Source organism: Squalius cephalus, assembly GCF_949319135.1.
Source record: "Squalius cephalus genome assembly, chromosome: 25".
NCBI classification, from domain to species: domain Eukaryota; kingdom Metazoa; phylum Chordata; class Actinopteri; order Cypriniformes; family Leuciscidae; genus Squalius; species Squalius cephalus.
The window spans coordinates 1,833,611-1,845,916 of record NC_137146.1 but is presented as its reverse complement, the minus strand read 5'-3'; the positions used below and the strand labels follow the sequence as shown (position 1 = coordinate 1,845,916).

The following is a 12,306-nucleotide window of genomic DNA, read 5'->3' as shown; positions in this document are numbered from 1 at the left end:
GCATACAAAAAATAATTACTAAATTAATGGTCTTAGTTTATTTGATATTAAAGCCACAAATTGTCATAATTTGATACTCCCTTACTTGCCATATTGCAATGTATTAACACATGAACAAAAAAACAGTTTTGTTTTCCCAATTAGTTTTCTACAGTGACTTAGGTTCTCTATGGATTATTATTATTATTATTACAAGACTACATAACGTCTGAAAATATGTTAACTGTTAAAGAAGGCTGTTAACTGAAAAGAAGGTACATCAAACGTTTTTCAAACCTATTGTTAATATATGATTCTCAGGGTACTCTGGAGGATCAAATCATCCAGTGTAATCCTGCTCTCGAGGCTTTCGGTAACGCCAAAACCATAAGAAATGACAACTCCTCCAGATTTGTAAGTGGGGCTTACTTTGGTGTTATTATTCTATATTGGTTTCCATGATATATTATATGAGCATGTTATGTATTATATCATATATTGTTTTATTTACAGGGTAAATTTATTCGTATCCATTTTGGCCACAGTGGAAAGTTAGCTTCTGCTGACATTGAGACTTGTAAGTACTGCCCAACATCATTCCAACAAATCACAAATTGATTAAATGTGTAACTGTTTTGATATTCATCTATTTATCAATTCATTTAGATCTGCTGGAGAAGTCTCGTGTCACTTTTCAGCTCAAGGCTGAGAGAGACTACCACATCTTCTATCAGATTCTGTCCCAGAAAAGACCAGAACTGTTGGGTAAAATTACCCATCATATCTATTAGCATTGCCATAGCTAATTAGAAGAGACTTTTCTGATCTATGTTCCCATTTCTCCTTAGAAATGCTGCTCATCACCAACAACCCCTTTGACTACGCTTTCATCTCCCAAGGAGAAACAACAGTGGCATCTATTGATGACGGTGACGAGCTGGTAGCCACTGATGTGGGTGTTTGTTAAAACATAGGCCGCTTACAATACAAGAACAACACTTTTGACAACCCGTATGACTGCGTTTCTGCTGTGGAACACCAATTGATAATGTCTTGACTGGTTTACATACAATAAAAGCATATAATGATCAGGGGCTGTCAATAAGTATGAAAAAGCACCATCAAAGATCCACACAACTTGTTTTTCTGAAGCCATGTGATTGTGTGAGGAAAAGAACCTTTGTTTTTCATTTTGTCTTCCACAGAAGAAATTAGGTCATAGAGGTATAGAATGACTTGAAAGAGAATAACTGATTCTCTTGGCCAGTCTATTCTTTAAAAAGAAAGACTTCTAATGTACTTGCCAAAAAGAAGAATATGAAACATTTGCCATAAAATTTTACATGCTCTGTACATTTGCTGTAGGAAGCGTTCGATGTGTTGGGCTTCACCCAAGAAGAGCAGAACAGCATCTACAAGCTGACTGGTTCCGTCATGCACTTTGGCAACATGAAGTTCAAACAGAAGCAAAGAGAGGAACAGGCTGAGGCTGATGGGACTGAGGGTCAGTATAACTTGGAATCTCAGCTTCATAAAGGAAAAAAGTCTAAGACATGTTGTATATATATTCTTAGCTCTGTATTCTTATTTAACATGTAGATGCTGACAAAATATCATATCTGATGGGCCTAAATTCAGCTGACTTGATCAAGGGTTTGTGCCACCCAAGAGTCAAAGTAGGAAATGAGTGGGTCACCAAGGGACAGAGTGTCCAGCAGGTAATGCATGAAAATAATAATCTAATGAGTTTTCAGCATCATAGGTTCACTTTCGAAGACATACAAGCAAAATGTTTAATGTTTAATGTATCTGAAAAATCGCTTTCTAGTTTGCAATGTGTCAAATTCTGCAAAATTCAATAATTTCTTTATTAGGTGTACTACTCTATTGGTGCTCTGGCAAAGTCAGTGTACGAGAAGATGTTCCTATGGATGGTTGTGAGAATCAACCAATCCCTGGCCACCAAACAGCCTCGCCAGTACTTCATTGGTGTGCTGGACATTGCTGGATTTGAGATCTTTGATGTAAGCTGAAATCAACTGATTTTTTTTAATCAAGAACAAATTCAACAAGAAGTGCAACCTGTTTGACCACTGTGATTATATAATATATTCCACCTGCAGTCCAACACCTTTGAGCAGCTGTGCATCAACTTCACTAATGAGAAGTTGCAGCAGTTCTTCAACCACCACATGTTTGTGCTGGAGCAAGAGGAATACAAGAAGGAGGGCATTGAGTGGGTGTTTATTGACTTCGGCATGGACTTGGCAGCATGTATTGAGCTTATTGAAAAGGTGGGTGAATACTATGTTGTTAATTATACTGTGAGGATAAAAATCATATTTTTCAGTCTTAACTCTTGTTAACTCTGTCATTGTAGCCCATGGGTATCATGTCCATCCTTGAAGAGGAGTGCATGTTCCCCAAAGCCAGTGATGCAACATTTAAAGCTAAGCTTTATGACAACCATATGGGGAAAAATCCAAACTTCCAGAAGCCTAGGATAATCAAAGGTAAACCAGAGGCCCATTTTGGCCTCGTTCACTATGCTGGCACTGTGGACTACAACATTTCAAACTGGCTGGTGAAGAACAAGGACCCTCTCAATGAGACGGTTGTAGGGTTTTTCCAGAAGTCAACTCTTAAGTTGTTGCCTGTTCTGTTTGCTAATTTCGCTACTGATGACTCAGGTAAGCACACACTGACTTATTAATGAAAATATAATAAGCACTATTTTTACTGTTTAATAGTAACAAAAATAATTTATTTCACAGCTGCGGATTCTGGAGGAAAGGCTGCCAAAGGTAGCAAAAAGAAGGGTTCTTCCTTCCAGACGGTGTCAGCCCTTCATAGGGTAAGGAATATTATAACACTATATTGTCTCACAAGGTTTTATTGCATATTAATCTAAATCCTCTGTGATCTACCAACAGGAGAACTTGAACAAGCTGATGACCAACTTGAGGTCAACTCACCCTCACTTTGTTCGCTGCCTCATCCCCAATGAGAGCAAGACTCCTGGGGCAATGGAGAATCCTCTGGTCATGCACCAGCTGCGCTGTAACGGTGTGCTGGAGGGCATCAGGATCTGCAGAAAGGGATTCCCCAACAGGATCCTGTATGGAGATTTCAAACAACGGTTAGTATGAAGGCAAGGCAAGGCAAGGCAAGTTTATTTATATAGGACATTTCATACACAATGGTAATTCAAAGTGCTTTACATAGAAAAGGAATTAAAATAATCAGAAAATATCATGCCTGAATCACTAAATGTTGGCCTCCCTGTCTAAATGGAAGAGTCAGAGATCTTCGGTTCGCGAGACACACTAATAGCAACTCCCTGCTTCCTAGTGACCCTCCTACCCATCAATAGGGTGGAGTATTCTAACACCTTCTGCCTCTGATGGCTTGTACCTCCGACCCCTTAATGGAGCGGAGTTATCACCAACCGTCTGCTTTAGGTAATACACAAGTCTGCATCCAAGAACCTGGTCTCCCACACTCACATCTGAGTGCAGGGCTCTACAGTGCGAGTAATTCACTCGCATTTGCGCCTAAAAAGAGTTATGTGCGAACTTGAGAAATAATTTACGAGCACAGTGCGCGAGTGAACAACAGCGCGGTGAAGTGAAGCATACCATTGATTTCACATGGAAAGCAAGCAAAAGGACGGGGTCGCAATGTTTCACATGGAAAACAAGGATGGGGTCGCAACTGCGTGATGTGAACTTAACATGATGACGCGCTTAACTTTATTCAAATGAGAGCGACGATTCACTACCAATGAGCCAATCACTGAAATAGTGTGTGAATGTGTGGGAACTGCTGGATTTTAAGTTAGAGAGTCAAGTGACTCCCAACAGTGCTAAAAATAAAGGTGTGAGAGCGTGTTATTGACTATGTCATGTTATAGCCAGATATGATGACGCTACTGCAACACGCATCACGACAGATGAGCGATCTATTCATCAAGCCAACGCGCGAACTGCCGCAAATGAAAGTGAAAGTATGTCGTAGACGCTCAACACACAATCATATTCATTAATAGTAAAGAAACGAAATGATATTAGGCTACCAGTGCTGCTGTCGCTCTCTCCTATCGCTGATTTTGAAATGAGCTTATGATCAATAAAATGTAGCTCATATCTGGTGCTTTAGGTGACGTGAACTCTGCATAGGCCTACATTAAATCTGCATATAGCGCGGGAATAGAAGATCCGATTTATGTCAGTTTTGCGAAAACACACTTATGTGACTAGGTGTAAATGGAATCGTTTTGATCAGTAAAAACGCATGAAGTGACCAGATGTAAACAGGCCCCTACACCATAAAAAAGTCAAGTAAACACTTAAAAAGGCGGATTTCGCCCCAGATGCGCGTCAATTTCGCTTTAAACTTTTGCTTTTTACGCATGTCAATTTCACTCTGGACGTGCGAATGGATTCAAAATGATCAAACGCCCAACTAGACACGGTAGACGCGAATTTGACGCGCTATTCGCGTTTGGTGTGAACGCACAGTTAGTGAGCTAGATACGCAACACAGTATGAAGCCTAGTCATTATCTCAAAAGACTAAGTGCAAAAAAAAAAAAATAACAAGGAACTCACGGACACTATCAATACTTGCAAATGAGTATAAAAAAATTTTCACCAAAAGACCAAGTGCAGAAACTGAAGTTACGACCAAAACGGTCGACACGGAGGACAGGAAGACGACAAAAACATTTTTGAGGACAACTTAATGTAGCCCCCTGCAAGTACTGCAAAGGAAAAAAGCAAGTGGGCATTTGTTTTGTTTTTAGCACTTAATACTTTATTGAGGTGTTCATTCTTTTAAAATATTTTGAAGTAGGCTAACAATAATAATTGCATAATTATTAAACAGGTAGTTCACCCAAAATAGAAAATTCTGTCATTTATTACTCTCCATCATGTCGTTCCAAACCCGTAAGACTTTCACTCATCTTCAGAACACAAATGAAGAACTTTTTGATGAAATTGAGAGATTTCTTTCCCTCCATTGACAGCCTACACAACTACCACTTTGATGCTTCGAAAAAAGTTAATAAAAAGATCATAAAACTAATCCATATGAATTGAGCAGTTTAATCAACTTTTTTCACTGTGCTCCTATATTTCTTTGTGTGCTCCTAAATGTTTTCATTTAGGAGCACATGGAGTGCGTGCGTAAACTGACTGTCTCTCTTCCCAATTTTCTCAACACTTCAAACCAGACAGCCCTAACCAAAAATAAAAATCTTAACCAAAAATAAAAACAAGGATAATTAAAAGTTTACAGTTATAAAAATGAATTACAAGAATAAAAATATGATACATAGATAACATAAAATCCAATCAGTCGGACGGACAGTGGCACAGTGCTCATTCAGTAAATGCAGAGCTAAACAGATGTGTTTTGAGTCCAGATTTGAATGTGACTACTGTTGGAACACATCTGATCTCTTCTGGAAGCTGGTATGAAACAAAATGGCTTTACTGCCTTACAAAATAACATTATGTATACATTTTATTGCATTCAAGTTATTGCAAGTTTCAACATTCTGTTGGCACAATTAAGTATTTGCTAAAAATAAATACATATAAAACAATAGTTCATGTGTGTTGTTTTTTGTGTAGATACCGCATCCTAAATCCTGCTGCTATCCCCGAGGGACAGTTCATTGATAACAAGAAGGGTGCAGAAAAACTTCTGGGCTCTCTGGACATCGATCACGAACAGTACAAGTTAGGACATACTAAGGTATTTTTATATTAACATTAACTTTTTCCAAGGCCACTTTTCCACTGTCATCCTTTTTGACCCAAAATTCTTTACTATTCAGGTCTTTTTTAAGGCTGGTCTTCTGGGTGGTCTTGAAGAGATGCGAGATGACCGTCTTGCACTTATTATAACTGGAATTCAGTCCATGTCTCGTGGTTTTCTATCAAGAGATGAGTTCCAGAAAATTGTGGAAAGAAGGTTAGATTTTAGCTCTTCAATCTTTAACATATTCTCCAAGTTACATTTATAATGCAAGACTGAATATTCTTTTTTAATATCTACAGAGATTCTTTGTTGGTGATCCAGTGGAACGTACGTGCTTTCATGGGTGTCAAGAATTGGCCCTGGATGAAGCTCTACTTCAAGATCAAGCCTCTGCTGAAAAGTGCAGAGTCCGAGAAAGAAATGGCCAACATGAAGGAGGAATTCACCAAGTTGAAGGAGGCTTATGCCAAATCTGAAGCCCGCAGAAAGGAGCTTGAGGAAAAGATGGTTTCTCTTCTCCAAGAGAAGAACGACCTGCAGCTTTTAGCACAGTCTGTAAGTTCACATGGGAATACAACTCTGCACTTTTCACATTTCAAATAAGTCAAAAAACTAAACAAGTTTTAAATTTTTTTGTTGATAGGAGCAAGATAATCTAACAGATGCTGAGGAGAGATGTGAGGGTCTGATCAAGAGCAAGATCCAGCTTGAGGCCAAAGTCAAAGAAATGACTGAGAGACTGGAGGATGAAGATGAAATGAATGCTGAGCTGACCGCAAAGAAACGAAAGCTGGAGGATGAATGCTCTGAACTCAAGAAGGACATTGATGATCTTGAGCTCACTCTGGCCAAAGTGGAGAAAGAGAAACATGCCACTGAGAACAAGGTCAGTTTCAACACTGAACCTGTTATTGATGCTAGAATGGTGTGTTAAGAGTCTGTTGATACAATGACACATTTCTACAGGTTAAAAACCTGACAGAAGAGATGGCAGCTTTGGATGAGATCATCGCTAAGCTGACCAAGGAGAAGAAAGCTCTTCAGGAGGCCCATCAGCAAACGCTGGATGACCTCCAGAGTGAGGAAGACAAAGTCAACACACTCACCAAAGCCAAAACCAAACTGGAGCAACAAGTGGATGATGTAAGAGTCATAAAAAATAACACTAGAATTAAAATGAGAAGCTTTCTTTAAAAAATGCATAATTATTTTTATATTCTTTGGATGAAATTTAGCTTGAAGGTTCTCTGGAACAAGAAAAGAAAATTCGCATGGATCTTGAGAGAGCTAAAAGAAAGCTTGAGGGTGACTTGAAGTTGACTCAAGAGAATGTGATGGATTTGGAAAATGATAAGCAGCAGATGGATGAGCGGCTAAAGAAGTAATATATTTTATATTTAAAAAATAAATAAAATTTTAATATTAAAAGATATTTGGTAACACTTTACATTAAGGTTCCATTTGACTTTAGTTAACTACACAATTTAACAAACTAATAATGAAAAATATTTCTAAGCATTTATTAATCTTAGTTTATGTAAATTTAAACATGTAGTAACATTATTAAAATAAATGTTTATACTGTTATTACTGTTAATTCTATTCAATGGGCCTGAGCTAATAACAAGCCAACAATGACAAGTTTGTTTTTTATTAATAATTATTATAATAATTATTGTTAACAAAGTTTAATAAATACTGTAACAAATGTATTGTTCATTGTTAGTTAATGTTGTTCAATTCATTATCTAACGTTAACTAATGGAATCCTATTGTAAAGTGTTACCTGATAGTTTAATTCGATTATGCATGTAACCATTCATGTGTCATCCTGTTTACTTGGCAGAAAAGACTTTGAAATAAGCCAGCTCAATAGCAAGATTGAAGATGGACAAGCTTTGGAGTCCCAACTCCAGAAAAAACTGAAAGAGTTGCAGGTAAACTTTATATATGTCTTAATAAGATAGATTAGTTAGGAATTTTAAAGGGGGGGTGAAATGCTCATTTTCACTCAATCTCCTGTTAATCTTGAGTACCTATAGAGTAATATTGCATCCTTCATATCTCCAAAAAGTCTTTTGTTTTATTAAATTTTTAACAGAAAGATAGGCTGTACCGAGTCTTTCCGGAAAAAACCGAGCGGCTGGAGGCGGGCCCTGTGGGCGAAGCTTAGCTGTGCTAACGCGCCAAGCTAGTGACAACACACAGAGACATTTGTTCAACAAACAGTTTTACTCACCGTCCGGTTCCAACGCACGACCGCGAACCTTTATCATTGTGACTGCTCGATCCTTAAGCATTAGACGATCTGCAAATCCGTCGATCTGGGCTTTGAAAACAATCATCGTCGAAATGCAGGGAACAACAGTCTTACACAACTCCGTTTATGCTCAGGAAAACAAACTCCATCCACGGGTTCCTTAACGCTGGGTTCTTTGGGAATCTGTGCAGGGTTGTCTTGCCCTGGCAACCAAAAACACACTTCTTTGGTGACATTGACTTCCCAAAAGCCGGGCAGGGCGCTTTGATGGCGAACTGCTTTCACTCTCTTGCTCTAGTCTACGAGTGCGCGCGCGGCCGCGATCTTACCGGAGAAGTGCCCTTAGGACCCATATAAGGAAATTCCGCCCTATCTTACGTAAGACAGAGCCATACTCGAAAAAAACTTTCCGAAACTTGTGACAAACCGGAAGGAGTATTTTTGGAACAAAAATACTCCTTCAAACGTACAACTTAGTTTTTGAAACTTTGTCCATGTTTAGCATGGGAATCCAACTCTTTACCAGTGTAAAAACTCAGTATGCATGAAATAGCATTTCACCCCCCCCTTTAATCTTAATTTGGAATTTATGCACATTACCAGGCCCGAATTGAAGAGCTTGAGGAAGAGCTGGAGGCTGAGAGAGCAGCTCGTGCTAAAGTTGAGAAACAGAGAGCTGATCTGTCCCGAGAACTGGAGGACATCAGTGAGAGGTTGGAGGAGGCTGGTGGAGCCACTGCTTCCCAGATTGAGATGAACAAGAAACGTGAAGCTGAGTTCCAGAAACTACGCAGAGACCTTGAAGAGTCCACTCTGCAACATGAGGCCACTGCTGCTACACTGAGGAAGAAACATGCAGACAGTGTGGCTGATCTGGGAGAGCAGATTGACAACCTCCAGAGAGTGAAGCAGAAGCTGGAGAAAGAGAAGAGTGAAATCAGACTGGAACTGGACGATGTGGTCTCCAACATGGAGCAGCTTGCAAAGGCAAAGGTGAGTGAGAGAAATGATGGTGAGAGTCTATAATGTATGTGTTGTCAAAGAAAGCAATCAACTACGATATAATTTATCCCCAAGGCAAACCTGGAGAAAATGTGCAGGACTCTGGAAGACCAGATGAGTGAGTACAGAACCAAGGCTGAGGAAGGTCAGCGCACTATCAATGATTTCACCATGCAAAAAGCCAAGCTGCAAACTGAAAATGGTGAGAACACAAAATATTGTTACGTTACCAAGTGTACCACAATGATAATTGGAAAAAAGTCAATATTATTTTATATTATATTTTAGGTGAACTTGCCAGACAGTTTGAGGAGAAAGACTCCCTGGTGACTCAGTTAACCAGAGGCAAACAATCCAACACTCAGCAAATTGAAGACCTCAAGAGACAGCTCGAAGAAGAAATCAAGGTTTTCAAAATCCCCTTCAATGACTAAAATGTTTGCTAAAGACATACAAATTCACTGTTGTAATAAACAACTGGCCGCTAATATTTGTTTATTTTTGTTTGTCTTCAGGCTAAGAATGCCCTGGCCCATGCAGTTCAGTCTGCTCGTCATGATGCTGATCTGCTGAGGGAGCAATATGAGGAGGAGCAAGAAGCCAAGGCTGAGCTGCAGCGTAGTATGTCCAAGGCAAACTCTGAAGTGGCTCAGTGGAGAACCAAGTATGAAACTGATGCCATCCAGAGGACTGAGGAGCTGGAGGAAGCAAAGTAAGAAACAAACAACATTTAAAAGTTTTGTCTTTAGTAATTAGACACTTTTCTAAATTTTCTGCTATAATTGATTATTACAGGAAGAAACTGACTCAGCGTTTGCAAGATGCAGAAGAAGCTGTGGAAGCTGTTAATGCTAAATGCTCCTCTTTGGAGAAGACCAAGCACAGGCTGCAGAATGAGATTGAAGATCTCATGGTGGATGTGGAAAGATCCAATGCTGCTGCTGCTGCTCTGGACAAGAAGCAAAGAAACTTTGATAAAGTAAGGAGAGAAAGTAAATTTTGTCATTAGCTGGAAAAATTTGCCATTTATTTACAAAACGAAATACCAGCAAACTTCACTGTTCTCATTGACCATTTGGCCTTGTTAAATTTAACCAGGTCCTGGCTGAGTGGAAGCAGAAGTATGAGGAGACCCAAACTGAACTGGAAAGTGCCCAAAAAGAAGCTAGATCTCTGAGCACTGAACTCTTTAAATTGAAAAACTCATATGAGGAGTCATTGGACCACCTGGAGAGCATGAAGAGGGAGAACAAGAATCTCCAAGGTAAGAGTGGTTTTCACAACTCCAAACCATTACTTTAATTGCTTGTATTTGTGAGCTCACATGTTATTTCTATTGCACAGAGGAAATTTCTGACCTCACTGAGCAACTTGGTGAGAGTGGGAAGAATATTCATGAGCTGGAGAAACTACGAAAACAACTGGAGCAGGAGAAACAAGAGATACAAACTGCTCTTGAAGAGGCTGAGGTAAAAGAACAACCATTTTCCCCAAAGTTCTTATTTATTTGACAACTCTTTGATTTAAATCAAGCTGTTGTTTAAAGCAATTGATCATTCCAGATTATTTTAAGGGAGGTCACTTCCCACCCCACAACACATGGCTAAACAAAAACTTTAAATCTCAATTATAACAAACACCCATTTTACTCTTCATAGGGTTCCCTTGAACATGAGGAAGGCAAGATACTTAGAGCTCAGCTGGAATTCAATCAGGTCAAAGCTGATATTGAACGTAAGCTGACAGAGAAAGATGAAGAGATGGAGCAGACCAAGAGGAACCAGCAGAGAGTGGTGGATACCCTGCAAAGCTCACTGGAATCAGAGTCTCGTAGCAGGAATGAAGCTCTCAGACTGAAGAAGAAGATGGAGGGAGACCTCAATGAGATGGAGATTCAGCTCAGCCAGGCTAACAGACAGGCATCAGAAGCCCAGAAGCAACTCAAGGGTCTTCATGGACATATCAAAGTATGACGAATCTTCAAATCAAGATTCCATGATGCTTAGGTGAAATGCAACATAGTTCTTCAGTCTTATTATTTGTAATTTGTACTTTATAGGATGCCCAACTGCAACTAGATGATGCTCTTCGTGGTAATGATGATCTCAAAGAGAACTTCGCCATTGTGGAGAGACGCAACAATCTGCTGCAGGCTGAACTGGATGAGCTGAGATCCATGGTGGAACAAACTGACAGAGTAAGGAAACTGGCTGAGCAGGAACTGCTGGATGTCAGTGAGAGAGTTCAGCTCCTGCATTCTCAGGTATGACACATCTGTACTAATACCATGCAAAATAAAGCCTCTTAGTAAACAATATAATCAAAAGACTATATAAATGTCAACATTGTCTATGTTCAGAACACCAGCCTGCTGAATCAGAAGAAGAAGCTGGAGGGAGATAATACTCAGCTTCAGACTGAGGTAGAGGAGGCAGTGCAGGAGTGCAGGAATGCTGAGGAAAAAGCCAAGAAGGCCATCACTGATGCTGCCATGATGGCAGAGGAGCTGAAGAAGGAGCAGGACACCAGTGCTCATCTGGAGCGCATGAAGAAGAACATGGAGCAGACCATCAAGGACCTGCAGCACCGTCTGGATGAGGCTGAGCAGATCGCCATGAAGGGAGGCAAGAAGCAGGTCCAAAAACTGGAAGTCAGAGTAAGTTTTTAGAAACAAGTATACAGTGTTTTCTGTAAAAATGCATATTCTAAGATTTGAAAATTTTATACTAAAATTATTACACATCTGTTAGGTGAGAGAGCTGGAAAGTGAGGTGGAGATGGAACAGAGAAAGGCCAGTGACTCGGTCAAGGGGATTCGTAAATATGAGAGACGCATCAAGGAGCTCACCTACCAGGTAGGAAAAATGTTACCTACTAACGTTGCCTTCATACATAAAGTGCTGTCTTACAGTATTTAAATGTATATTGCATATACTAAAAACATTTTTTGCTGTGCATAGACTGAGGAAGACCGAAAGAATCTGGCTCGCCTGCAGGATCTGGTGGACAAACTCCAGCTGAAGGTCAAATCCTACAAGAGAGCTTCTGAGGTTGCGGTGAGTATTTTCCCCCACTGGTGCCATCATATTATATGACTTTTGTAGTAATTGCATCTTTTGATTTTCACAAATGCTGTTGTGTGTAATCTTTAGGAAGAACAATCCAATTCCAATCTGGGCAAGTTCCGTAAGATACAGCATGAGCTGGATGAGGCAGAGGAGAGGGCTGATATTGCTGAATCTCAGGTCAACAAGCTGAGAGCCAAGACTCGTGATACAGGATCCAATAAAGTAAGAG

The 12,306-nt window shown here is 39.7% G+C and overlaps 1 protein-coding gene across 2 annotated transcripts in view; it reads left to right on the top strand.

Moving 5' to 3' along the window:
- LOC307153209 (myosin-7-like) overlaps nucleotides 1–12,306 on the top strand; it is a 38,003-nt gene that overhangs the window by 3,036 nt on the left and 22,661 nt on the right. For both annotated transcript variants that reach the window (XM_079862462.1, XM_079862461.1), the window contains 31 exons: nucleotides 301–393; nucleotides 493–556; nucleotides 646–744; nucleotides 828–931; nucleotides 1,345–1,483; nucleotides 1,579–1,697; nucleotides 1,854–2,003; nucleotides 2,103–2,273; nucleotides 2,360–2,669; nucleotides 2,754–2,833; nucleotides 2,913–3,118; nucleotides 5,618–5,741; nucleotides 5,824–5,960; nucleotides 6,047–6,302; nucleotides 6,391–6,633; nucleotides 6,714–6,890; nucleotides 6,983–7,128; nucleotides 7,594–7,684; nucleotides 8,611–9,000; nucleotides 9,085–9,211; nucleotides 9,298–9,416; nucleotides 9,525–9,721; nucleotides 9,805–9,988; nucleotides 10,108–10,273; nucleotides 10,354–10,478; nucleotides 10,668–10,976; nucleotides 11,069–11,272; nucleotides 11,369–11,665; nucleotides 11,760–11,864; nucleotides 11,970–12,065; nucleotides 12,162–12,299. In XM_079862462.1, coding sequence (XP_079718588.1) covers nucleotides 301–393; nucleotides 493–556; nucleotides 646–744; nucleotides 828–931; nucleotides 1,345–1,483; nucleotides 1,579–1,697; nucleotides 1,854–2,003; nucleotides 2,103–2,273; nucleotides 2,360–2,669; nucleotides 2,754–2,833; nucleotides 2,913–3,118; nucleotides 5,618–5,741; nucleotides 5,824–5,960; nucleotides 6,047–6,302; nucleotides 6,391–6,633; nucleotides 6,714–6,890; nucleotides 6,983–7,128; nucleotides 7,594–7,684; nucleotides 8,611–9,000; nucleotides 9,085–9,211; nucleotides 9,298–9,416; nucleotides 9,525–9,721; nucleotides 9,805–9,988; nucleotides 10,108–10,273; nucleotides 10,354–10,478; nucleotides 10,668–10,976; nucleotides 11,069–11,272; nucleotides 11,369–11,665; nucleotides 11,760–11,864; nucleotides 11,970–12,065; nucleotides 12,162–12,299 — 5,166 coding nt within the window. The remainder of the gene's footprint in view (nucleotides 1–300; nucleotides 394–492; nucleotides 557–645; nucleotides 745–827; nucleotides 932–1,344; nucleotides 1,484–1,578; nucleotides 1,698–1,853; nucleotides 2,004–2,102; nucleotides 2,274–2,359; nucleotides 2,670–2,753; nucleotides 2,834–2,912; nucleotides 3,119–5,617; nucleotides 5,742–5,823; nucleotides 5,961–6,046; nucleotides 6,303–6,390; nucleotides 6,634–6,713; nucleotides 6,891–6,982; nucleotides 7,129–7,593; nucleotides 7,685–8,610; nucleotides 9,001–9,084; nucleotides 9,212–9,297; nucleotides 9,417–9,524; nucleotides 9,722–9,804; nucleotides 9,989–10,107; nucleotides 10,274–10,353; nucleotides 10,479–10,667; nucleotides 10,977–11,068; nucleotides 11,273–11,368; nucleotides 11,666–11,759; nucleotides 11,865–11,969; nucleotides 12,066–12,161; nucleotides 12,300–12,306) is intronic.